Source organism: Schistocerca piceifrons, chromosome 6 (genome assembly GCF_021461385.2).
Source record: "Schistocerca piceifrons isolate TAMUIC-IGC-003096 chromosome 6, iqSchPice1.1, whole genome shotgun sequence".
Taxonomy (NCBI): domain Eukaryota; kingdom Metazoa; phylum Arthropoda; class Insecta; order Orthoptera; family Acrididae; genus Schistocerca; species Schistocerca piceifrons.
Genome location: NC_060143.1, coordinates 292,227,529 through 292,252,704, shown reverse-complemented (window position 1 = coordinate 292,252,704; position 25,176 = coordinate 292,227,529). Strand labels below are relative to the sequence as shown.

General features: G+C 43.4%; 1 protein-coding gene across 1 annotated transcript in view; it reads right to left on the bottom strand.

Annotated features, from left to right (window-relative positions):
- Positions 1 to 6,914: 6,914 nt before the first annotated feature.
- Positions 6,915 to 25,176, bottom strand: part of LOC124802786 (probable ATP-dependent RNA helicase DDX27) — a 90,447-nt gene continuing 72,185 nt past the window's right edge. Inside the window, exons 11-15 of the mRNA XM_047263786.1 lie at positions 24,836 to 25,013; positions 24,512 to 24,712; positions 15,682 to 15,957; positions 7,448 to 7,529; positions 6,915 to 7,308 (exon numbers count right to left, since the gene is read on the bottom strand). Coding sequence (XP_047119742.1) covers positions 7,143 to 7,308; positions 7,448 to 7,529; positions 15,682 to 15,957; positions 24,512 to 24,712; positions 24,836 to 25,013 — 903 coding nt within the window. The 3' untranslated portion in view covers positions 6,915 to 7,142. The remainder of the gene's footprint in view (positions 7,309 to 7,447; positions 7,530 to 15,681; positions 15,958 to 24,511; positions 24,713 to 24,835; positions 25,014 to 25,176) is intronic.

Sequence of the window (25,176 nt, the reverse complement as noted above, 5' to 3'; positions counted from 1 at the left end):
ACTTATATATATATACTGCTTGTGTCTGTGTATGTGCGGATGGATATGTGTGTGTGTGCGCGCGCGCGCGCGCGCGCGCGCGAGTGTATACCTGTCCTTTCCGCTCCTGGGATTGGAATGACTCCTTACCCTCTCCCTTAAAACCCACATCCTTTCGTCTTTCCCTCTCCTTCCCTCTTTCCTGATGAGGCAACGGTTTGTTGCGAAAGCTTGAATTTTGTGTGTATGTTTGTGTGTCTGTCGACCTGCCAGCACATGAAAAAGTTGTATGGTGGGATCACTTTCTCTCAACAGTAATGACAGCAATAGAGAAGAAAAGTAATGCCAAGAAAAGTGAGGATTTGAGAAGCACAAGTTCAATTTCTCATGCAACAAAAGTTCTACTAATTGTCATTAACAGAAGACTTCACAGATGACTGGAAAAAGGTAATGCAGAGGAACAGTATAGATTTAGAAGAAGGAAAGGTACTAGACATGGAAATAGACCGTGGAGAATTATATAGAAGATCTACAGGGAAAGAGAAACTAAAGTTTATACTCTTTTGATTGAGCTGTAGAGAACCGCTGACAGAGTACAGTGGAGTCTCTCACCAATAATGTTTAACATATATGTAGAGTATATTATTTTTACAGATGTCTGAAATGAAAAAGAGGAATGTGGGTAGGAGGTAATAGGTTAGAATATATTCAATATGAGGAAAATACGGTGTTACTGGCAGAGAGTGAAAGAACTATCATTGGAATGTTTAAAAAAAATAAAAACTGTGTGGAATTTGGAATGAAAATTAATAAGAAAAAGACAAATGTATAAGTGCAAGAAAAGTAAGAACAACTGTAAAGTTAGGATGTGAAGGTATAGAACAAGTTAATATTTTCAAATATCTGTGAAGCATAATAATGGAAGACATGAGACGCAATAACGGGGTGAAAATGCATACAACAATTGCCAAGGAGGCATTTGAAAAGAGGAGGAGGCTTCTATGTGGTTTCACGGATGGCGATCTGATGAAGAGACTAGCAAAGTGCTTTATATGGAGTGTGACATTATATGGAGCTGAGACATGTGCACTGAGGAAAGAGGAAGAAAGAAGAACAGAAGCATTTGAGATGTGCATTTGGAGAAGGATGGAATGGACAAAATGGGTAGACAAAGTGAAAAATGAAGAAGTGTTGCTAAAGGTACGTTTACACTGAGATACATGTATCGCGACATGTATGAGCGACATGTCAATTTGACATGTCGCGATACATCACCTCATACAAAAATTCACGGAACTTGTATGCGGACCCTCGAGCTCATACATGTCGCGTATACATTTTGTATATCGCTTTTTGGCCATATACGCGACATGTATGAGCGACATTTAAAGAACTCGCGCATGCGCAGTACTATCATTTCCTGTCGTCTTGTCGACTGCCGCTTATTTCGACGATTAGCACATGCGTAGTACCAGGCTCTTTGGCGGCTGTTTGAGTTTTGAAGGTGCCGACTGTCGTTTCGACGTTAATGTATCTGCATAGAATATCATAAAAGTGCCACATGCAACATTATTCTTTGTGTTTGCGAGGCCATTGTGCAAGTTTTATCCCAAGAAGTGAAGGTAAAAGTTTTATATATATCAGAGTATGTAATACATTATATAATTTTTTCATGCATCTGGCACGTATATCAATGTTTTGCAGTTATTCCGGCGGCCTCGCGTGATAATGTTGACAACGGATGCCGACAATCGCGTGTGAGACGTTGGCATTAGCAATCGCGTGACAATGCAAATGTTTTGTCATGAAATCTTCGTTTTACGAGGAATTCCCAGTGGCTAAAAAACGGAGTGTTACCGCCAACTGATCCTCTGGTGGAATCGCTTCCCGAATGTTTGTGTTGGTTTTGGACACAAGAGGAGCCACAAGTGATAACAAACCGCGGAAACCCTCCATACTCATCCTCACATAATTTCTAAAATATGCGCCATCCTCTAGCGTTAATTCGCGAGAAACTCTCTGTGCCACCATCTACGCTTCCTCCGCCTTTTCTTCCTATCATCTTCCAAAAGAGCAAGTGTATCAGCACATAAAAATGTGAAAACTTCCAAATCGTCGTTGGAAGCTATCGCACAGTGATACATATCAACCAGTGTAAACGCACGCTCAAATATGTATGAGGTTGATACTTGCCAACTCATACAAATCGCGATACATGTCGCAAAGTCGCATATACATGTATCTCATACATGTGCCGATACAAATCGCAGTGTAAACGCACCTTAAGAGTGGGGAAAGAGAGAGAAATTTTAAAAGTAATCAGGAAGATGAAACAAAACTAACTTGGACAATGGGTGAGAAGAATGGATGCTATGGAAGGAACAGTGAATGGAAGAGAAAGAAGAAGATATCAGGTGGTGGCTAGTATAACGATAGAAAACAATTATGAGCAAATGAAGGAGACAGTAAATGACAGGATTGGATGGAAAACTAAATTTGAAGACCTCCCTTAAGACAGAAAATTGATGATTAAGGATGTGTGTGGCCACTTGTAGAGCTACTTGGTGCTTGTGCTTCCTTTGTATTGCTAAGATGTTTCTTGTCTAAATAATGAAACACTGCTTCTTCTTCTTTCTTTGGCTCTACAGCTCATGATGAGCCTTGGCCTCGTCTACAATTTCCTTCCATTTCTCTCGGTCCTTTGCCAATACTCTCCAGTTTCTATACCCATCTTCCTAAGATCTTCGATTACTCCATCTTCCCATCTGGCTCTTGGTCAACCACGTCCTCTCTGCCCTCCTGGCTTTCCTTGTAATATTCTTTTTGGTACTTCTGTAACATTCATGAGAGGCCCCATGTCCCGCCCACCTCAATCTGGAGGATTTCACTATCCTTGTGATGGGGTGGTCTTTGTATATGATATACAACTCATGGTTGTATCTCCTCCTCCATCTTCCTCTTTCGCAGATTGGGCCAATAATTCATCTAAGTACCTTTCTTTCAAATGCATACAGTATTTAAATATATTTAGTTGTTAATGTCCAGGTTTCAGAGGCATATATAAGCACTGGTCATATAAGTGATTTATAGATAGTTAATTTAGTGGTACAAGTCAGCAGCCTTGAGGTTAGAAGTCTTGTCAGGGCAAAATGTGCTCTATTGGCTAGTATTAATCTCTGCTTAATTTCATAGGAGGCATCATTTAGATGAGTAACTGTAGACCCCAGGTACTTGCAATGTTCAACTCTCTCAAACGTATAATTGCCCATTGTTCTTGAATTTGGCATATTTTTTCTATGTGCTTTTCCAGCTGCCATATATTTTGTGTTTTGTTCATTAATAATTAACCCCATGTTCCTACTAGCGTGTTCGAGAGCTGTAAATGTCTCTTTCATTGCTTTTTGGGGTCTTGCTATTATATCTATGTCATCCGTGTAGGCCAGTATCTGCACTGATTCGTAGAAGATCGTTCCCCTATTCAGAGGGTTTGCATTTCTCATCTTCTCCAGGGCAGCATTAAAGACAAGACATGCCAATGCATCCCCTTGTCGCACTCCGTTTTCAATACTCAATGTATTGGACATCATACCTCCTATTCTTACACTACCTTGTGTTTCGCTCGTTGTCATTCTCACCAGCCTTACCAACTTTCTTGAGATTCCCAGTTCACCTAGAGCTTGATATAACTCCTTTCTATTTATGCTATCATAAGCTGCTTTGAAATCTATAACGAGGTGATGTGTGCCAATCTCGTATTCGTTTGTTTTCTTTCCAGGATTTGTCTTAAGGTGAATATTTGATCTATAGTTGACTTCTCTGGAAGGAATCCGCATTGGTACGGCCCTGTCTCTTTCTGTACTACTGGGAGTATTCTGTCGAATAGCATATTAGAGAATATTTTATATCCCAAATTAAGTAGTGTGATCCCTCTGTAATTGCCACGCATCTTATCTCCTTTCTAATATATGGGAAATATGATACCCTCTTTCCATTGTTGGGGCATTTTCTCCTCTTCCCATATTCTTGTGACCATTTTCAGAAGGCTTCGTTCCAGCTCTCTGCCTCCTTGCTTAAGCAGTTCTGCTGGAATACCATCTGTCCCTGTCGCCTTGTTGTTTTTAAATTTCTTCATGGCAGTTTTCACTTCTCCTATATTTAGTGGGGTAGTGTTGTTGTCTGAGTCCTCTTCCCCATTCGTTTCTGTTGGATTCTCTGGTATAGTTATTCTAGGGTTGAGGAGACTATGAAAATACCTGCTCCATCTTTCACATATTCCCTCCTCTTCACTTATTATACTCCCTGTCTCATCTGTTATTAAGCTTGTTTTACTACCAAAAGGTTTCCGTGCCGCATTAAGCTCTCTATAGAATTTTCTTATTTAATTTTTGCTTCTCATGAGCTCCATTTCTTTCATGCTTGCTTTCATCCATTCTCTCTTTTTTCTTTGGTGAGTCCTCTTTTCAATCCTCCATTTTTCTTTGTATTCTTCTACTATCCTTCTCATACAGTGCGATCGCAGTGTCCTTGCATATGCTTTGTTCTTTTCTTCAGTTACTATTTTGCATTCAGTATCAAAGCATGATAGTCTTACTTGTCTTGTCCCAATTCCGAGTATCTCTCTTGGCGATGTCTCCACCGTCTTTTCTGTCACTTCCCACTGATCTTCGATATTGTTATATTCTCCAACATTTTCCAGAATTCGAGTTATCTTCTCCTGATACTGTTCTCTAACTTCCACTGATTCTAAAGTTGTTATATTATATTTCTGTGCCCTGGGTCAGACTCCTTTCACTGCATTAAGATATCCTCGCCCTCACTCGTGACCATAGCAGAAAACGATCTGTATCTATGTTTGGGCCTCTGAGACTCCTCACGTCCAATAGGTCTGATTTGTGTCTCAAATCTATCAATGTGTGGTTGATCTGGTTTATTGTATTTCCATCTGGTGAGTTCCATGTTCCCTTATGTATTTCTTTATGTGGGAACGGTGCTGATCCTATTACCATATTTCTAGATGCTGCAAACAGTATAAGCCTTGTTCCGTTCTCATTAAGTGTTGCATGTTTACTGTGGGGGCCAATTATCGGTCTATAAATCTGTTATTTCCCCACCTGAGTGTTTTGGTCTCTGGCTATTATTTTAATATCATGCCCTGGGCACTCATCATATACTCTTTCCAAAGATTCACAGAATACTGCTCTCTCTTCTTCTTCGGATTCTTCTGTTGGTGCATGGGCATTAATCATGGAATAGTTACAGAATTTCCCCTTTATCCTGAGTATTGATAATCTTTGACTAATGGGTGTAAATCCTATTACGAAATGCTTTAATTGATGGTGTACAACAAATCCTGTCGCCAGCTCATGATTTCTTTCACTGCAGCTATAGAATATATTCGACTCTTTCTTTTCTAAAACTCCACTCCCTGTCCATCTAATTTCTTGTAGTGCTATCATACTTTGCTCCATATTCATTATTTGATCCAGCATTACTGTCAGTGCTCCTGGCCAGTATAGGGATCTCACATTCCAAGTACCAATATATAGATCTGATCTACGCCTTACATTTTTCTTCTTCCTTATTTTCCCTCCTTCCTTTACTCGTATTCCATCCTCTTTGTGCTTTTCCATGCCTGGTCCGTCTTCCTTCATCCATCTGACTTTACTTTGTAGAAGTTTCGTAACAACTGTTTTTTACAGAGCGGGCTGTCAACTCTGCGTCCAACCCCTACTGGGGGATAGGTGACTTTTAATCAGGGTTTTCTTCCCTTAGCCTTTGGAGACCCAACTCCCAACTGCAAGGCAGCAGTTGTTGTTTTGCTAGTTTTGATCTGCCTCAGCTATTATATTTCCCTGGTGTCCACCATACCTGGTGAACATTCCCCAATCGCCACCTGGGGAGGTGCCCAAAGGGCGACTAGCAACTCCACAGGGGAATGAAACGCTGCACCAATTACAAATTTTTTCATGCTTATCAAGATGTGTTTCAAGAATTTATTCTTGTTGTCAACTGTAAATATTTATAGAAGTATTTTTGTGATGTTTCACAAACCAACAATATAAGTTATGGTTTATGTGTGTGTGGTTTTCTGCATAATGGAGGAGGTACAGTGCATTATAACCTCAAAAGACGTCTACAGTTGCAAGAGACACAGAACAACATATATGCAAACTTCACACAAAATACTTACGTAAATTTGAGAATAAATTTTCAAAACACAGTGTGTTAAGCATTTAAAGATATGTTACTAGTGCAAAATTTCATTATTCAAATAATGAATGACACAGCTGAAGGATTTCCACAAGCATCTATTATGATGAACGAAATTAAGTTGAACATGTCTACTTACCGGTTACCACTACCACTTACGTTAGCAGATGAACATGGTACAAAATTCAGATAACTTTTATTTGATAATACATAACCACATGATGAGTGTTTGGATGCTTATCATGTATAAACAACGAAAATTCGGGAGGAAGGGGATCCTATACATAAGTTTTTACCACTTAAAACATTATTTCCCACATTTTACACCATTTTTATAAAGTCCCTTGAAAAGCATAAAAGCAAGATTTCACTGTATTCTGTGAATTTCTTTTTTCCTTGAAAGATGGCTATTTCCATACATTCTTTAAAGATTATGAGTGGAACATTCTATATTACCTTCCACAGAAGGTAGGTAATTGCATTCTGCAAAGGAAAGTGTAGCACCTGCAAGTTGGAAAACTACAGATGTTACATCTCAGGAGGGGAGAGGGGAAGAAATATGCACTTCCTTTCAAAATCCTAATCCTGCAACACCAAACAACATAGTTTAAAGTTCTTAGTACTGGTAATCTTATTTCCTCCAAAGTAAAATAAATAATCATTGGTCGGAAAACAGAAGAAGTGCAATATATTACTGCATATCTTATAATAAAAAACAAACTATCGAAAGTGAAAAAAGTATATGTATTGTGTACAGGTCTTTGTAATAAGTGTAACATTCTTTTTCTTTTGCAGTTGATACAACTGAGAAGTTTTGTCAAAACAGAACAGCTGAGAAGTTTTGTCAAAACAGAACAACTGAGAAGTTTTGTCAAAACAGAACAACTGAGAAGTTTTGTCACAACATATCTTAACAATGTTCGTGTCCACTTTCTAGAATAGCTGAACACATGTCATCTGTTCATATTTTTCTTCTTTTTATTTTTTCCAAACATTCCTGTTTTGCTATTCTTTGCTCCCAGTCCTGGTTTTGTGCCACTTTTCTTTTGTTTCATCTGACCAAATACTTTGCCAGGTTTCTTTTTATTCAGTTTGTCCATTTTCTTCTGGAAGTTAGCTCTAGAAAAAATAGCAATAGTGGTATGTTCAAATTTAATTTAAGTGTCACTATACATAATTATCAGTGTGTAATTACAGTAAGAAGTTTGGTATAACAGCCAGAATTGGTAAAAAATGTGTGACAAACAAGGATACTTACTCGTAACGTAATCGTTTGGCTCCTTTCCTGCTGACATCTGTCAAGTCTTCAGCAAATGATGATTTTTTACGTTTTGAGGAACCTAAATATAACAAAATTCAGCTGTTGACAAAGTGCTTATGGACACAGAATATTTCTTCCAATATGATTATTGTAACTGTATTTTCAATAAATTTAGAACTTAACAAATTACATAAAATATACAATTCACTTTTTAATCAAAGTGTATAAGATGCATTTCTTTAGTGCGCTCTCATAAAAAATTCTCTGCTATCAACATAATTTACCTCCCTTCATTATTTCTTATAATCTAAATGTTTTGCCTTCCCTGTGAAATTCTGTCGATGGCTAAATTTGTTGACATCACTTTAGTAGTTCCATTCCTAAACATCTACTGGAGCCAACTGATGACAACATGGCCAACTTAGAGTTTATGAGGAAAGGCTGTGGATCAGTTTCAGATCATGTTAAATGACTTGTGCAAAATAAAGTCTCAGTGAAACAAATTGCTGTGTATAACTTGCTTTCCATGTAGTAATATCACAAAAGTGACAAACAAGGGATGAATTTATCTCTCTGAAAACTAATTAATATTGCAAAGAAAAATAATAGAAAGACCAGCAAGGAATAACAGCAATATGGAAATGATAGATTGCTACTCACCACATAGAAGAAGTGTACATATGCAAGCACAATGAAAAAGACTCCTAAAATATCTAAGCTTTTGGACAAAGTCTTTCTTCTAAAATATATATAACACACACACACACACACACACACACACACACACACACACACACACACTAGCACAATTCACACACAAGTGGCCATTGCTTCCAGATGATGGAAAATGATTGTATCTGATGTAAGCAGAAATGTACTGGGGTGGGGATGGTGGTGAGAAAGTGGCATGAGGCAGGACAGCAGGACAGGGGTTGGGGAACATGTTGTGCTGCCTCTGGGAACTTGCTTGGACATGGTGGGGACAGGACAGAGCTGCTAGGTGCCGTGCTTGGAGGCTGTGCTGGCAGAGAAAGGGGAGGGGGGAGTAGAGAAGGGGGGAAATAAGTACACTGGTTGGAAAGAAGGAATGTGTAGTGCTCAAGTGGGAACAGGGAAGGGGATAGGTAGGTGGACGGGACTTACGAAGGTTGGGTCTAGAGCAGTTATGGAAACAAAGCGTATGTTGTAGGCAGAGTTCTCTCCAGCACAATTCAGAAAAGCTGGTGTTGGTAGGAAGAATCCGGATGTCATAGGCTATGAAGTAGTCATTAAAACGAAGCACATTGTATTGGGCAGTATGTTCAGCAATTGGGTGGTCCAGCTGTCTCTTGGCCACAGTTTGGCAGTGACCATTCATGCAGACATACACCTTGTTAGTTGTCATGCCCAAAAAGAAAGTGGCACAGTGGTTGCAGTTTAGTTTTTAGGTTACATAGCTTCTTTCACTGGTAGTTCTAACTTTGATGTGGTACAAGATGCCCGACAGGATTGGAGTAGGTGGTGGTAGGAAATGTATGAGACAGATCTTGCATCATGGTCAACTGCAGTGATATGAGCCATGAGGCAAGAGGTTGGGAGCAGATGTTGAGTAGGTATGGACAAGGATATTATGTAGATTGGGTTGGCAGCAGAATATGACTGTGGGAGAGGTGGGGGGAATACTCCTCAGGGCATGACAAGAGGTAGTCGAAACCCTAGCGAAGAATATGATTCAGTTGCTCCAGTCCTGGGTGTTACTGATTCAAGAGGGAAGTGCTCCTTTGTGGCCAGATAATGGATATGTGGTAGGTGAGATAAGATATGGGAGATCTGTTCTGGGACAAAGCTGGGAGGGCAATTTCAGTTTATGAAGGCCTCAGTGAGGCCCTTGGAAAATTTGGGGAGGGACTGTTCGTCACTGTGTATGTGACAACCAGGGTTGCTAGGCTGTATGGAAGGGACTTATTGGTATGAAACAAGTGGCAGCTGTTGAAGCAGGGGTATTTTTGTTGGTGGTTGGTGGGTTCGATGTGGATATACATACCGATTTAGCCAATATCAAGGAAGGCGGTGGCTTACTGTGTTGAGTAGGGCCAGGTGAAATGAATGGGTGGAAGGTGTTGAGGTTCTGTAGGAACATGGGTAGGGTGTTCTCACCCTAAGTCCAGATCACAAAGACGTCATCAATAAAGCGATATCAGGTAAAAGGTTTGGGATTCTGGGTAGTTAGGAGGGATTCCTCTACATGGCCCATGAATAGCTTGGTATAGGATGGTGCCTTGTGGGTGCCCATTGCTGTGTCATGGATTTGTTTGTAGGAATCTTTTCTAACTTCCCAGGATCCCAAACAATAAGCCACTGCCTTCCTCGATGCTGGCTACATCAGTACTTCCATCTACACCAACAACAATAGGATGCTGAAGAAATGAATTAAAATATGTGCCATGGCTGGGACTTGAAACCGGGCCTCCTTGCTTACAAGGCAGTTATGCTAACCATTACACCACAACAGTACAATGGTTAACATAGCTGCATGCACTACCCTAGTCCAGTGCCCTCCCTAACACAAACTTCAATTCACATCTTCAGCTTCTTTTCCCCTTCTTAGATAATCACTATTGCCAAGGCTCTCCGGTATTGGAATAGCGCCCCAGTGTCAGGTGCAATGAGAAAATTCTGCCTGTATCTCAGGCATAGCTGATCTATAGATCTGATGTAATTATATCTTCCTTGAGACATTATTGTAGATAAAGATGAGCCTCAAATGCCTCAAGGAAAATTTAATTACATCAGATCTATAGACCAACTGCATCCCAGGTACAGGCAGGATTTCCCCATTACGTCCAACATTGGGATGCTATTCCAATACCAGAGAGCCTCGGCAATAGTAGTGATCTAAGAAGGGGAAAAGAAGCTGAAGATTTGGACTTAAGTAAGGGAGGCCATTGGATTAGGATAGTCCGTGCAGCTATGTTACCTATAGTGCTGTGGTGGTGCAATGCCAGCATACCTGCCTAGTAAGCAAGGAGTTCTGGCCATGGCACAGATTTTAATTCATTTCTTCAGCTTCCATCATTATTGTAGATAAAATCCAAACTAATAATAATCAAAATCAATGTCTGTAAGATCAGAAGGATAAAACTGGCAGTGAGTCCAACTGGGAAGAAGTTGTTCCTATTGATAACCTACAGCTATCTGTAAAACTTCAGTGGTCTGAGCATACAATGAGAAAAAAAGGAAAATTAAAGAAAAAATGACTAGAACTTTGAAAGCAGCACTGGGAGGAGAAGTCCCCAGTTAGATAAAGGTTCAGAAAAAGAAAATGTGGAATCTCAGTCTATCCATATACTTACTGACCCTGAAACTCCACAAAATAGAAGAAGGAAATCACAAAACAAATACTACTTTTAAATGTCACTGGAATGCGACTATAACATAGAGAAATACTTGGGGCTGGAATTAATAAACACTCAAAGGCCCTTCATAGCATAAAGGTCACTGGACCTGATATGGTACCTACCAATATTAAATACAGAAATGAACTTTCCCTTCATCCAGCATCAATCTATTATTGATCACTAGAACAAAAGAGTCTCATGTGAACAGAAAAAGGCGCAAATCGTTCACTGCTTTAACCCTCCAGCTGTGTGCAATGCACACTTGCTTAATCAGATTTTTCTACATGATTCCCCTGGGCACGCTGTTACTGCGTAGGATATCAATTCTGGGCTGTTCGTATATGTTATATGTCAGAAGACACTATTTTCCTCCCACGTCTTTTGTGATGCTTTGGAACACTGGGAATCATGTTTTACATGTTCCCAGGACTCATCCACCTCACATACACATCTTCTCATGTCAGCAATTTTGTAACCATTTTTGTGAGCTTGTGTATGGAAACACACTTCAAAATGACAATGACAAATGTCAATCGTTATTCTCGGAGCATCCAAACATAGACACATCTATTGTGATATTGTAGACAAAACAGGAAATTCTCTGAAAGGACGACATGGTGACATGCCTCTAGGTGCATCACTCTCAACAAGCATCTCCTGTCTGAAATGATGACATGGTTACATTCCTCTAGACACACCACTCTCAACACACATTTCTCTGCTGCTGTGTCAAAGGAATCCTTAACAGTGGTCACTGTTCTCACAGTCAGAAAAATTTAAGTTTCTCCTCCTTTTATAATGTTAAACACATTTTTACGTTTGCCACATTACATATGTTAAATCTCAATTAAAAATCACTTCTATATTCCGTTTTGGATTTCTTGTTACATTCTTTTAATACAATCCTTAGAACTATTTATTTGTTGTTGAATAAAATTGGTCCATGGTACTATAGCGAAAAATCAGTAAATGACTCAGATGCAGAGTAAAGAAGGATCAAACTGTAATTACAAAACATATTTTGTGCTTGTGAAAGGGAAATGAAACAATAGAAAAGACAGTTGCTCAACTAAATTCTCTCAGTGCACAAACTCAAACCCAATTGTTTTGTGTGTCTCCTGCTCAATGCTTCCTCTGTATTATGAGTGGTAGTCCTTAGTCATTTCATTGCTTGTAAATCAATAATAACTCTCTTTATAGCATGTTAATTACAGCCAAACAGCACATCTTTCTTGATTTTTTGTGCTCTCTATTTCACTATGTGGCTCTCTCAATCTGCACTTCATCTCCATTATAACTGCTTCACAACTCCAAAGACAAGACCTAGTTTCAATACATACTTAGCACTTGGACATTTTTCATATTATTACTTACTACTGCTGCTTATCTTTCATTTCCATGAACTCTCTTTACAATATTATATCTTCTACTGTTTGTGTTTTGTTTCTACTCTGGCACTCATGTCACATAATTTACCTTAACCATGGAAATTCCTTACTTCACTGACTTTTCATGCCTGTCCTCTCTGTTTTCTTTCACTTCCAACAAGGCTTATTATTGCTTTCACAGGTTTTCTTCTTTATTATCCATTATGATGCTTAGGGAGCCAGCAACACATAAGAAATTTCCCACATTTCGTTCAGCAGCTCTTGAACTTAGTTAAAAGTTCTGGAGCTGCTGGGCCAAGACGACCCGTGGTGAGCATTAATGTGGTATCTCTTTTCACACGGGTGCCTCTATGAGACTCCGTAAGCCTCCTAGGAGAAAAGTTTGGGCCTGCTCTAACAAAGCTGTTTGAATTTGTGCTTACATCAACTTACCTCCTGATCGACAGAAATTATTATGAGATAGCAGACAGAGTATTGACGGACTGCTCACTCTCACCAGTGGTGGCCAATAAGTTTATGAAGGCATTTGAAGAAGAACGGAGTCGACTGTCTACAAGATCTCAACTGCTACATCTGAATTTGTTGCACCAGAACATCAAATACATGATGGCGATAAAGGAAAATGGTCAACTTTCATTTCTAGATGTGCTCATCACGAAGACCAGATAGCACACTAGGTCACACTGCCTACATAAAACGACACATACAGATTTATGCTTGCATGGCTCCAGCTGCCATGCATCTTCACAGTGAGGTGTCCTAAGCACTCTAGTGAACAGAGCATGTGAAGTCTCAGACAGTGACAGTCTAGCAGATGAAATGCAGCACTTACAGGCCATGTTCCATACAAATGGTTACAGCAACTGCCAGATACAGTGTCCCTTAAAACCAAAGAAGCCACGACCACAGCCAGCTGAAGATGAAGATAAAGTGGTTGCGACGGCGATTATTCCTTTCATCACGAACACAGCAGCAAAAACTGGAAGAGTACTCTGGTTATACAACATCAAGTGTTTATTCTACCCACCATCTAAGACCCAAGGATGACCTAGGACTTTGGAAACTGGGAGTCTACAGTATCACTTGACAGTGTGGAAAAATGTATGTAGGCCAGGCTATCTGAACAGTACAGAAGAGATGTACTGAGCATACATGCAACACAGACAATATTCAGCCAACAAAGCCCACTGTGGCAGAGACCTGCATCCCCCACAGACATACCATGAATTAAGATAGCACCAAGTTGTAGCAACAATCCTACAAATTCTGAGATTGTTCCTACAAATTCTGGGATTGTATTCTGAAAGAAGCTATAGAGATCCAAAAGCATGATGAACTAATAAATAAGGACAGCAGGTTTCAAAAGCAAGGCTTTAGACACAGGTTTGAGCACCATGAGAGCATAGTGGCAGGCCCTTGACTGATGCCTGACACTGCGCTTCCCCACCACTGCACCACGTCTGCACCCAGAGTACTGGCTGGAGGAGCTGGGGACTATAAACACAGCAATCAGCAAAACATCACTGTCATCAGGAATGCCTGAAGATGCCAAGCAGCCGCCTTGCTGAAATATTGTGTCTTTTAGACACATCTGGCTGAATACCCAAGAACTATTCACGACATTATCTCATTAACAGTACACATACCTGCATATAGCCCATCTTCATGGACGGAAGGAAGGAAGATTAAGAGTTTAACATCCTGTCAGCACCGAAATCATTAGAGATGGAGCACAATGTAGGATGGTTTCAAAGATGGGGAAGGAAATCAGTCATGCCCTTTCAAAGAAACCATCCAGGCATTTGCCTGGAGCAATTTAGGGGAATTATGGAAAACCTAACTCAGAATAGCCAGCATCTTCATAGAGATGAATTCAGATAGTTTAAGTAAATATTATGATCCCTGGCTGACTTTGTTGAGTAAACTGATCCTGCCGCCTACCATGACTGCGTGTGAGGAAGAGGTAATGGCCATTTCTGGCTGTAACTTTGAATATCTACAACCGTATGAAGCAAATCGAGTCATTAAATCACACTCTGAGGACAATCCAAAGACATCAGTCACCTACTAACTTCAATCCCACCAATGGCTTGCTATGTCACAAATTTTTGAAACTATTTTGCTGAAAAATTTCACCATCTTTACTTGCATCCGAGTGAACATCAGCACTGAATGACGACGATTTCTGCTACTCTGTTCCTTAAGTAAAGGCCTATTTACTAATGGTGGTTACGTGAAAGATGACTGTATTACCTCTTCCTTTAACAATACCATCAGCTTTACCCATTGTAATCCCAGGCACAATATTCATTCCACGATATATCTGCATATTTTGACCAATTCTTATGATGCAACATGAAGTCAAGCAAGTGGGCTGCGACTATACAGTAAACTTGAGGAGACTTATGCCACTGCTGAATAGGTCGCTAGAATAACTGGTCACTTGCTGTTCAAAAATTCTTATTTGTTGATGCAGTTCTGGCACAGTATCATCAGCACATCAAAAAGAAAAATTGTCATACAATATATGGAATCACATGCGTCAGGCATCAGTATCTGTACTCAACGGACACATGGCACACATGACTCCATATATTGTGTAAAGAATTTTCTTCTTGATGTTCTGGTGATGAGCTGCACCTGAGAAGTTTCAATAAATAAGAATTTTTGAACAGCAATTGACCACTTCTTCTAATGACCTATTCAGAGGTGGTGAAAGTTTCCTCAAGTTAACCAATTTTCCAGCTGTTCAGACCAGAGTGTATCAATAAATTCCAATAAACATAGGTATTGTAAAAGGCGTGATCTAAAAAATTATCTCTGTTGTGATGCAGCTGCAAGAGCAGTTATCACCAGCCGCAAGTCATTCCACTTTAATAACTGCCAAAAAAGGGATATAATCAATAAAGACTACAGCCACAGAAGACAATAAATAATTTTTTTCAGGAGTCCTGGAATCTAGAAACAAAGAGTTAACAATGGCATTATTATGTAAATAACATCGTTTTTGTGCATTAAAGTAAAAAAGATGAAGTTATATAAAATAATGAAAAATGAAACCAAGTAGCAATCTATGTGTTTCATACTATTGTTATTAATGAAACACTGATTTTGGGAAAAGCGGGTTCCCAGCTACTTGAGAACCATAACAGGATGCTGCATTCAACCCACACAATTATAGCTTAAGTTTTAATCAGACACCTTGGATTCAGATATCTCCAGTTTCTCAGGATTTAATTGAAGAATGAAACAGTGGATTAGATTGGGAATCAAACCTTAATTTGTAACATCACCCTTTTACACACTTCATACTACTACTAAACTATACCTAGGGAAAAGTACAGGCTTTTGATCTAAGATTTAGTATCTTATGTTAGCATAAATTTTGCACATGTAAACAATAAAGCACAGATACAACAATAATTGTAAATATAAATCAACTGAGATTCATTTGCCAAATACATACTGTTTTTTTGACCAATGGGCTGGCTTGGTGTGTCAACCAGAGTTCTTAGCTTTCGTGGACGGCTTTTCTTCTTTGCTAAACGAGCTTGCAGTGCTGCAATCTTACTCATCTCTGCCTGAACTCTGTCTTCAGGAGTTTCTTTTCGTTTACCCTTCTTTGCTTTTTTTTCAGCCTCATTATTAGCATTAATCTCATGTTCATCATCACTGTCATCTGCTTTTTGTTTGGTTCCTCGCTTTTTCTTTCCTCCTTTTGGATCAGTCAGTCTCAGCCTCTCTAAAACAATTGTGTTGTTTGTAGATCAGCACAGACTTCACAATATTGATTTTATATGAAAGCATGATTCAAATAGTAGCATGAAAATAAGATGCAAACTGAATGAGATTTTCACTCTGCAGCGGAGTGTGCACTGATATGAAACTTCCTGGCAGATTAAAACTGTGTGCCGGACCGAGACTCGAACTCGGGACCTTTCCAAAGGTACTGGGAGAAGTAAAGCTGTGAGGACAGGGTGTGAGTCATGCTTGGATAGCTCAGTTGGTAGAGCACTTGCCCGCAAAAGGCAAAGGTCCTGAGTTCGAGTCTCGGTCTGGCACACAGTTTTAATCTGCCAGGAAGTTTCAAGATGCAAACTCCAGTTAAGAATACTTAATCTAGAAGAATACTAATGTTCAAGTTGCATTTTACGTAAGAGGCAGAAGAAATAACAAAAAGAGACATTAACATCACACTCCATGCAAGTATAAAAAATGCCATTAAAATTAATTAATAAAGGATCATTTCTTACTTCATTGTCACAAAAGTGTAACTTTTGCTCATTTGGATGCACTAGACTATTAAAATCATGGAAAAATTTTGCATGTACCATGTGGCTAATTCACATAAAGGAGCACTCGTCTCATGACTCAGTAGCACCCAGAACTGAATCACATTCTCCAATACCTCAGGCTGTGCCCTGAAAAGAGGAATATCCTACCCACTAACCTTCCCACCCTTCCTAAAGTGGTATTCCACAACCCACTTAACTTACGCAATATCCTTGTCCATCCCTACTCCATCTCTGCATTAATCCCTTGCCTCACGGCCCATATTCCTGCAATAGACCTACTTGCAAGGCCTGTCCCATACATCATCCCGTCACCACCACCTACTCCAATCCAGTTTCACGAATCTCTTATCCTGTCAAAAGCAGGGCTACCTGTGAAATTAGTCACGTGATCTACAAACTAAGCTGTAAAAACTATGCTGCTTTCTAAGTGGACATGATGACTAACAAACTGTCTGGCACATGAATGGACACTGACAAACTGTGGTCAAGAGACAGCTGAACCACCAAGTTGCTGAACATGCTGCCCATCACAATGTGCTTCACTCCAATGACTGCTTCACAGCCTGTGCCATTTGGATCCTTCCTACCAACACCAGCTTTTTTGACTTTTGCATGTGGTAATTCTCCCTGCAATATATCCTACTTTCCCATAATGCCACTGGTCTCAACCTTTATTATATTCTGTCTTAGGTGGTTGTTGGAATGTTTAAGGGGGACTAAACAGCTAAGGTCATCAGTCCCCCATTCCAAAAACAGGCGAGACGAAAATTTGCGGAGCAGGTAAAACCCCAAGGGGAAGGAGACTCCCCCCAGGCACTGAAAGAACACAAAGGCGGCAACGAACACTACAGACAAGAAGAGTACAGATGAACACCAGACAGAAAGAAACAGAAGAAAAGAAGATGGCCGGAAACTGGTTGACTGACCACGAGAACAAAAAAAAGGGAAAGAGTCAACCATCCGACTACACACCAAAATCTGCAACCAATTATGAGACTCGAGGACAAGAGACACAGAAAGCGAAAGGTGCAGGACTGCCCTAAATGGAGCCATAAATAGGACTACCACGGATAAAATTTAAAACGTCGTCAGCCATGGAGGCATCGTCGCATAAAACCAAAGGCAAAGTGCCCGGGAGATTAAAAGACTGCTGGAGGGTGCGCAGTCGGGGACACTCCAACAAAATGTGGGCGACCGTCAGGCGGGACCCACACCGACACGGGAGGGAACCTCCTGACGCAAAAGATGGCCATGCGTCAGGTAGGTATGGCCGATGCGGAGCCGACACAGGACGACAGAGTCCCTGCGAGAAGCCCGCAGGGAGGACCGCCATACATCGGTCGACTCCTTAACAGCTCGCAGTTTATTCGGGGATGTCAGGCCACGCCACTCACCATTCCACATTCCCAGCACCTTACGGCGCAACACCAACTGCAGATCACGAGCTGGGAAGCCGATCTCCAAAGCTGGAGCGGCGATCGCCCCTTTGGCCAGCCTGTCGACACGTTCATTTCCCGGGGTGCCAACGTGACCTGGCGTCCAAACAAAGACCACCGAACGACCAGAGCGGGTAATGGCAGAAACAGACTCCTGAATAGATGATACCAGAGGAGAAGAGCTATAGCAGCAGTCGATAGCCTGGAGGCTGCTCAAGGAGTCACTGCAGATGACGATGGACGTACCTGAGTAGGAACACATATGCTCAAGAGTGCGCAAGATGGCCACCAGCTCTGTAGTAAAAATACTGCAGCCAGCCGGCAAGGAGCGCTGTTCAACATGGGCAGCATGAGCAAAAGCGTAGGCAGTACGACCATCAACCAGGGAACCATCAGTGTAGACAGTCTCACAGCCCGAAAATGAGGCGAGCAGCGCAAGAAAACGGCGACGGAGGGCCACAGGCAGAACCGAGTCCTTGGGTCCCCGTGCCAAGTCCAGACGGATGGATGGCCGGGGCAGACACCTGGGAGGTGTAGGTGCACGGACTCAGAAGGGAGGCAGAAGAGGGAATGATCCCAGTTCCGACAGCAGGGACTGGACGCGGACAGCAATGGAAAGCCCAGACCTAGGTCACCGTTCGGACAGATGGAGGACCATGGCAGTGAAAAGCAGGCGATGATTGGGATGGCCCGGCGAGCAATGCACGTGGACAGCATAGTCGGCGAGCAGTCGATGGCGGCGAATCCGCAGCGGGGGAACCCCAGCCTCCACCAGTAGACTATCCACGGGGTTTTTACGAAAAACGCCAGTTGCAAGCCGAACCCCACAGTGGTGTATGGGGTCCAACAACGTCAACACTGAGGGGGATGCAGACCCATAGGCCAGGCTCCCATAACCAAGCCTGGACTGCACAAGGGCTCTGTACAATCTCAACAGCGTGCAGCGATCTGCACCCCAAGACGTGTGGCTCAGGCAGCGGATGGCGTTGAGGTGCCGCCAGCACTTTTGCTTCAGTTGAGTAATATGAGGAACCCATGTGAGCCGGGCATCAAAGACGAGTCCTAAGAAGCGGCTAGTGTCTACCACTTCAAGTAGGTGGCCGTCAAGGTAAAGTCCAGGATGAGGGTGGACCGTCCGACGCCTGCAGAAGTGCATAACTCGAGTCTTGGCTGCAGAGAACTGAAAACCATGAGTCAGAGCCCATGATGCTGCCTTGCGAACGGCTACTTGCAGCCTGCGTTCGGCGACTCCCATATTTGTTGAGCTAAATGAGATTCAGAAGTCGTCGGCATACAAAGAAGGAGACACCGATGACCCCACGGCTGCAGCCAGACCATTAATGGCCACTAGAAATAAGGAGACGCTCAACACCGAGCCCTGCGGGACCCCATTTTCCTGTATATAAGATGAACTAGAGGTGGCACCGACTTGCACCTGGAATAGGCGCAGTAAAAAGGTTTGAAGAAAAGCCGGGAGATGACCACGAAGACCCCACTCATGCAACGTAGCAAGGATGTGATGCCTCCATGTGGTGTCATACGCCTTCTGCGGATCAAAAAATACAGCAACGAGATGCTGACGTCGAGCAAAGGCCGTACGGATAGCAGATTCCAGCTGCACCAAATTGTCCACACCAGACCGGCCCCGACGGAAGCCACCCTGGGATGGAACGAGGAGACCGCGCGACTCAAGGACCCAACACAAACGCCACCCCACCATACGTTCGAGCAATTTGCACAAAATGTTGGTGAGGGCAATGGGACGATAGCTGTCCAGCGCCAGTGGGTCCGCACCAGGCTTCAAGATGGGGACAATAACACCCTCTTGCCATTGCGACGGGAACACGCCCTCGCTCCAAATGCGGTTAAAGATTATGAGGATGTGTCTCTGGCAGTCCCTGGAGAGATGCTTCAGCATATGTACGTGGATGCAGTCTGGTCCTGGTGCTGTATCAGGGTAATCAGCGAGGGCAGTGATGAATTCCCTCTCGCTGAAAGGAGCATTGTATTTTTCAGAACGACGCGTGTGGAATGATAACGGCGTCTGCTCGGCTTGCTCCTTTAGAGAGCGAAAGGCAGGGGGGTAAGTTGCAGTCGCAGAGCTCGTAGCAAAGTGCGCGGCAAGGTGTTCAGCAATGGTGGCAGCATCCGCGCAAACAGCGCCGTCCAGGGAGATCCAAGGGACACCCATAGGGGTCCGGTATCCATAAATCTGTCGGATCCGGGACCACACGAGTGAGGGAGAGACACGGGAGCCCAAGGATGTGACATACCTCTCCCAGCACTCCTGCTTACGCCGTGCAATAAGACGACGGGCCAAAGCACGGAGCCTCTTAAAGGCGATGAGGGTCTCCAGAGACGGGTGCTGCCTATGACGCTGGAGAGCCCGCCTACGGTCGCAAATAGCCTCAGCAATCTCCGGCGACCACCAGGGTACAGCCTTCCTCCGAGGGAGACCAGAAGAGCGGGGGATGGCAACCTCGGCCGCAGAAATGATTGACGTGGTCAAGACACGGACCACCTCGTCAATGTCACCCTGTGGGGGAGATGCAATGGTGGCAGCAGAAGTATAAAGCCGGCCAGTCAGCCCTGTTGAGAGCCCAGCGGGGCAGGCGCTCAGAAGAATGACACTGGGGCAGTGACAAATAGATGGGAAAATGGTCACTGCCACACAGGTCAGGATGCACTCTCCAGTGGAGGGATGGGACAAGTCCGGGGCTGCAAAGAGAGAGATCGATGGCCGAGAACGAGCCACGGGCCACACTGAAATGCGTGAGAGCACTGGTGTTCAAGAGGCTAAGGTCGAGCTGAGCCAACACATGCTCCACGGCACGACCGCAGTCATCGGAGACAGTCCCACCCCATAGAGGGTTGCGAGCATTGAAATCGCCCAGAAGCAGCAATGGTGGTGGGAGTTGAGCCAGCAGCGCAGCCAAGACATGTCAGGGGAGCTCCCCATCCGGAGGAATGTAAACAGAGCAAACAGTAATAGCCGGCGAGAGTTCAATCCTGGGAGCGACTGCCTCTAAAGGCGTCAGAAGGGGTACTGGCGAGCTACAGACAGAGTGGTGAACAAAGAGGCAAACCCCACCTGACGCCCGTTGACAGGCAGGTTCTTATAGTATCCCCGATAACCGCAAAGGGCGGGGGTCCGCATTGCTGGAAACCAAGTTTCCTGCAGAGCAATGCAGAGAACAGGGGAAACACTCAGAAGCATCCGGAGCTCAGGCAGGTGGCGGAAATAACCGCCGCAGTTCCACTGGAGAATGGAAGCAGGAAGAGACTGGGAGGGCATGAAGGCAACTAAGAGGCAGACGGCGCCTCAGAGCCAACTGCTGCCACCGGGGTAGAGTCAGCTGTGTCCAGAGGGAAGGCCCCCGAGGGTTCCGTGAGGGCGAGATCCGCGGCAGAGGCGAGGATCTCCACCTCATCCCCGGAGCCAGAACTATGTACAGCAGGCCGTACTGAAACCGCCGGAACATCCTTCTTCTTGGACACGTTCCGTTCCTTCTTCTCGCGTCTGTCCTTAGGGTTAGAGGGCTGGGAGAGCTTCTCTGAAGGATCGTCGGTGGCTGACGACGACGCAGAAGCTTCAGCCACTAGCTGACATCCAGCTGGGTAGGAGAAGAAACGGAGGAAGGGAGAGCCCCGAGGACCCCTTCCGCGAGAGAGGAACCGGCAGAGGCAATGCCAGCGGAGAAGGAGAGGGAGGGATCGAGCTCCCCGGTTTTGGAGCAGATGTCACTCCAGAAGTAAGTGTGGGGGGAGCGACAGAAGAGGGTTTGGCCCCAACTGCTAAGGGGGCAACAGAGGAAGGCTTGCCCCCAGACACCGGGGGGGCAGACAGAGATGCACGGCCCCGAGGGCCCACTGAAGGCGGCACAGATGAGGCGACAACCGCCGCTCGCGAGGGCGACGATAACGTGGCTGCAGCATAAGATGTGCAAAGGGAAGCAGGATACAACCTGTCAAATTTCAGTTTTGCCTCTCGATAAGTAAGCCAGTCCAGGGTCTTAAATTCCATTATCTTTCGTTCCTTATGAAGAACGGGGCAATCCGGCGAGCATGGAGAGTGGTGCTCCCCACAGTTGACACACACAGGCGGAGGCGCACATGGAGAATCGGGATAAGAAGGGCGTCCGCAATCTTGAAATGTGGTGCTGGATGGGCAACGGGAGGACATATGCCCAAACTTCCAGCACTGGAAGCACCGCATCGGGGGAGGGACGTATGGCTTGACGTCACAACGGTAAACCATTACCTTGACCTTCTTGGGCAATACAGCACCCTCGAAGGCCAAGATAAAGGCACCAGTGGCCACCCTGTTAGTCTTGGGTCCTCTATGTACACGACGGACAAAATGTACACCACGTCGTTCCAAGTCGGCTCTCAGCTCGTCGGCAGATTGTAACAATAGGTCACGATGGTAAATAATCCCCTGGACCATATTTAAGCTACTGTGGGGTGTGACGGTAACAGGGACGTCACCCAGCTTATCACACAAGAGCAACGCTCGTGACTGGGCTGGGGAGGACGTCTTGAGGAGGATGGACCCATTCCTCATTTTAGACAACCCCGCCACTTCCCCAAACTTATCCTCCAGGTGTTCCACAAAAAACAGAGGCTTCGTCGTAAGAAAGGAGTCACCATCAGTCCTGCTGCAGACAAGGTATTGTGGTACGTAAGACTCCTGCTTGGCACTAGATCTGTGTCCCTCCCACGGTGCAGCCAACGAGGGGAACGACTGATAGTCATATTGCGCAGCATCAAAGTCAACTCTGCCTCGCTTAGAGACGCTGGTGGCCATGCGACCACCAGCTTGGTGCGATTTATTGCACTTCATTGCGCTACATCCGTGCAGATGCCACCTACTCGGAACGAGGGCTCTCCCCAAGGGCGCCACCCAGCCAAAGCAACGGGTACCTGGCCGATATCCCGTTGCCCGGAGTCCCCGTGCCCCAGACAAGATGGGCACATACTCCTTGGCATGCGTGGGGAGGAAACAGCTCTGGCATCTGTAGTGCGATCCCTGCGTGGTCAGGGGGCTACCACCAAGAGGGTACATGACGACCCCACCACAACGGACTGGCTACCATGCTGGATTTTAGGTGTTGAAAGGGTCCACAGTTGTCGGGGGTGCTAAGAAGGGGATTGCGCACAAGACGAGAAGGAGGCAACCCAGAAGACGTTGGGTGTAAATCCCGCCACACGACAATAGGTAGCATGCAAGATGGTGGTGCATGATGGACCAATAGAAAAACACCACGTAAGGCGTCCTTCCCCAAATGGCATGCACTAACAACAGAAATTTGGAAAAATGGAGGTCAAACCCAAGAGGGGACCATCACATTAAGGCCGAAACGTTTGAGACTCCTTTTAGTCGCCTCTTACGACAGGCAGGAATACCGCAGGCCTATTCTTACCCCCGAACCCGCAGGGGGGAGTCTCTGTCTTACAATTACCTATTCCCTTCCCACTACACTTTCCCCCACATCGCCCTGCTACTCCCTCCCTCACTGCCCCATGCCTCCTCATTCCCTCCACCACTAGATTGCTACGCCCATCAGGCTCGGATATGAATCAGTCCAGCCACAGTGGCCAGAGACAGTGCTCAGATGTTGTGACTTGTGCATGTGCATGTGTTTTCTACTTCAGAAGAAGGCCCGTTGGCTGAAAGCTAAAATGCAGAGCAATCTTTTATTATTATCAGCACAATTTAAACAAAAACGAATAATGACACACTCACCACACTAGCATTTAATATTAATGATGTTTTAAGATTTTATTTTTATCATTGTTTGTCTTAATATACTTCACAAATATTTATTTCTTTAATCACATCCACTGCTAATTAAATAGATTATTAATTCTTTATTTCATTTAACCTTAAGCTAGTGACCAAGTGTGCTAAAAAGGCACGCACATAGTTTCAGGGAGGGGGGAGGGAGTGGACATCTGTATTTGCGCTACTTAGTAAATCACTCGCCAGCAGAAAACTCAGCAGAATGATTACATTTACTACTCTATGAGTGATTACATTATTTATATTGCATCCAGAACTTTCCAGTACCAAAGCCTAATATCACCAGGGGCTACAGGTGTATCACGACTCACTTTTTTCACACTTCATTTTATTCACATCCAAATATGTTTAATCTCTTAGGATTTCTTTCCAAAATTCTGCCTTTTCTCTTTCATTAAGAGCAATAAATTATAGTTGATTGCTATCAGAATAAGCTCCTTAAAACATATTTCAAGATTTAAAAAATATTCTACAATCAAGGATACAATTTCAGTAGCCTTTAACTTTTTGTTTTGAATGCAATCTTCTTTTCAGACAGTGGGATGATGTGGCAGAAAGGATAACGTGGAATGTGTCTAATTAAATTCAGTGCAGAGAAACAGCCACGTGAATCTTGACCTAGCTCTGTCATCTAAATGCAGTGGTGATGGTAAATATTCTAACACAACAGTTTGCAATCTCTTTTCTTCAACTTTAGAAAATGGAGAAATAATGCTAAAAATGTTAATCTGATAAATAAGATAAGTACTAAAAAATGGAAACCTTTCTCTAGTCGGCGGTCCTTTTCAGTTTGAAACCATGAACGCTGAGATTTATCTCCTTTTCCTTCTTTCAAGAGCTTCTCGGCTCTGTTTACCTGATTCTCAGTTTTTTGAAGTTCCCGTTCTTCTCTTTCTTCTTGTAGAATTTTTTGAATATCAGCCTCAAGAGCATTAACACGCTCACAATACTTGCTGATTATGTCTGTAACAAATTGCATAGTTTATCATAATACTTGTTAACCAAAAAATCAAACTGTAATAGAACAAATATCACATTTCAAGCCCTGTTACCAAATGGTAATTGAATATGATAATGCTAACTTACCTGGAGGAATAATTCTGTTTTTGGGGGGAGTACAAGCATTCTTGACAACTTCTTTGACTACTTTGTATTCTGCTTCACCAGCTAATGATACAGACACTCCTGCACGACCCGCACGTGCGGTACGGCCCACTCTATGAATATAATGTTCCACTGTTGCAGGCATCAGAAAATTTATCACCTAAAAAGTAATTCATTATGGAAATGAAAATGATGTTGCTATGGATGATCCAATACAACTCTCATGCCAAAAGATTGTAAGAATTAAATGGACTAGAAGCAAGGCAGTAACACATTCTTATTTACAAATAATGGCACGAAAAGAAGCAAATACTATCCAGAAT